This window comes from Elaeis guineensis, chromosome 6, assembly GCF_000442705.2.
Source record: "Elaeis guineensis isolate ETL-2024a chromosome 6, EG11, whole genome shotgun sequence".
Classification (NCBI taxonomy): domain Eukaryota; kingdom Viridiplantae; phylum Streptophyta; class Magnoliopsida; order Arecales; family Arecaceae; genus Elaeis; species Elaeis guineensis.
In genome coordinates this window covers 6,316,594-6,317,271 of record NC_025998.2, presented here as the reverse complement: position 1 = coordinate 6,317,271, position 678 = coordinate 6,316,594, and the positions used below count along the sequence as shown (strand labels likewise).

General features: G+C 46.5%; 1 protein-coding gene across 1 annotated transcript; it reads right to left on the bottom strand.

Annotated features, from left to right (window-relative positions):
• On the bottom strand, window positions 1–678 carry LOC105047504 (uncharacterized). Its single transcript, XM_019851176.3, has 2 exons — window positions 413–678; window positions 1–214 (listed from the first exon to the last, which is right to left on the bottom strand). Exons 1-2 carry the CDS (start codon window positions 578–580, stop codon window positions 167–169), a joined length of 216 nt encoding a protein of 71 aa, XP_019706735.1. The 5' UTR covers window positions 581–678; the 3' UTR covers window positions 1–166.

The following is a 678-nucleotide window of genomic DNA, read 5'->3' as shown; positions in this document are numbered from 1 at the left end:
TGAAAACATACCATCATCATCAACAGTACTTGAATAAAAGGTACAAGAAAATATAGTACCAATAGGCTATCACGCTTATCTAACCATTCCGAAAAGCCAAGTCGTCAACAACACGATATTTGACATTATTAGACAAAGAAGAAAGCAGCACCCATTTTCATATTCCTCAGAGGAATTTCCTCAGCGGCCTTCCAGCATCCTCATCTTGCATGTGCTGCCATTAAAATTAAAATAGCACAAATTAGAAAACAAGAAAAAGAAGCTAATCACTCAGATGGGAAGTGGATTTTATTCTGATCCATTAAAACTAAAAAGATCGAGGTTAGGGTTTCAACCAAGAAAAACTGAGAGGGCTTTGACAAATTAGGGCTAAAAGAAAAGAATAGGGGAGGAAAGAGATCGGGCACGGTACGAATTCGTTGACGATGCCCTTGTAGATGAGGATGGGGACGGCGACGCCGAAGATGCCGACGATGGCGAGGTTGCGGCGTGTCCAGCGGAAGTTGAACTCCAGGTTTTCTCTCCCGGCGTTCCACGCCTCGATCCACCGGTTCTTGTTCACCTCCATCCCGCCCCCCATCCTTCTCCTCCTCCCGACTCTGAACACTCTCCTTCTCGCTGCCGCTCCGCTGTGCTGAAAGGCTTCGTGAGGTCGGAACGAGAGAACAGGAGAACAGG

What these genes read in the sequence shown, in the direction of transcription:
- LOC105047504 (XM_019851176.3), bottom strand. Translation starts at nt 580, where the DNA reads ATGGGGGGCGGGATGGAGGTGAACAAGAACCGGTGGATCGAGGCGTGG. An exon ending in AGGGCATCGTCAACGAATTC is followed by an intron (nt 215 to 412) that starts GTACCGTGCCCG and finishes TTTTAATGGCAG; the next exon opens with CACATGCAAGATGAGGATGC.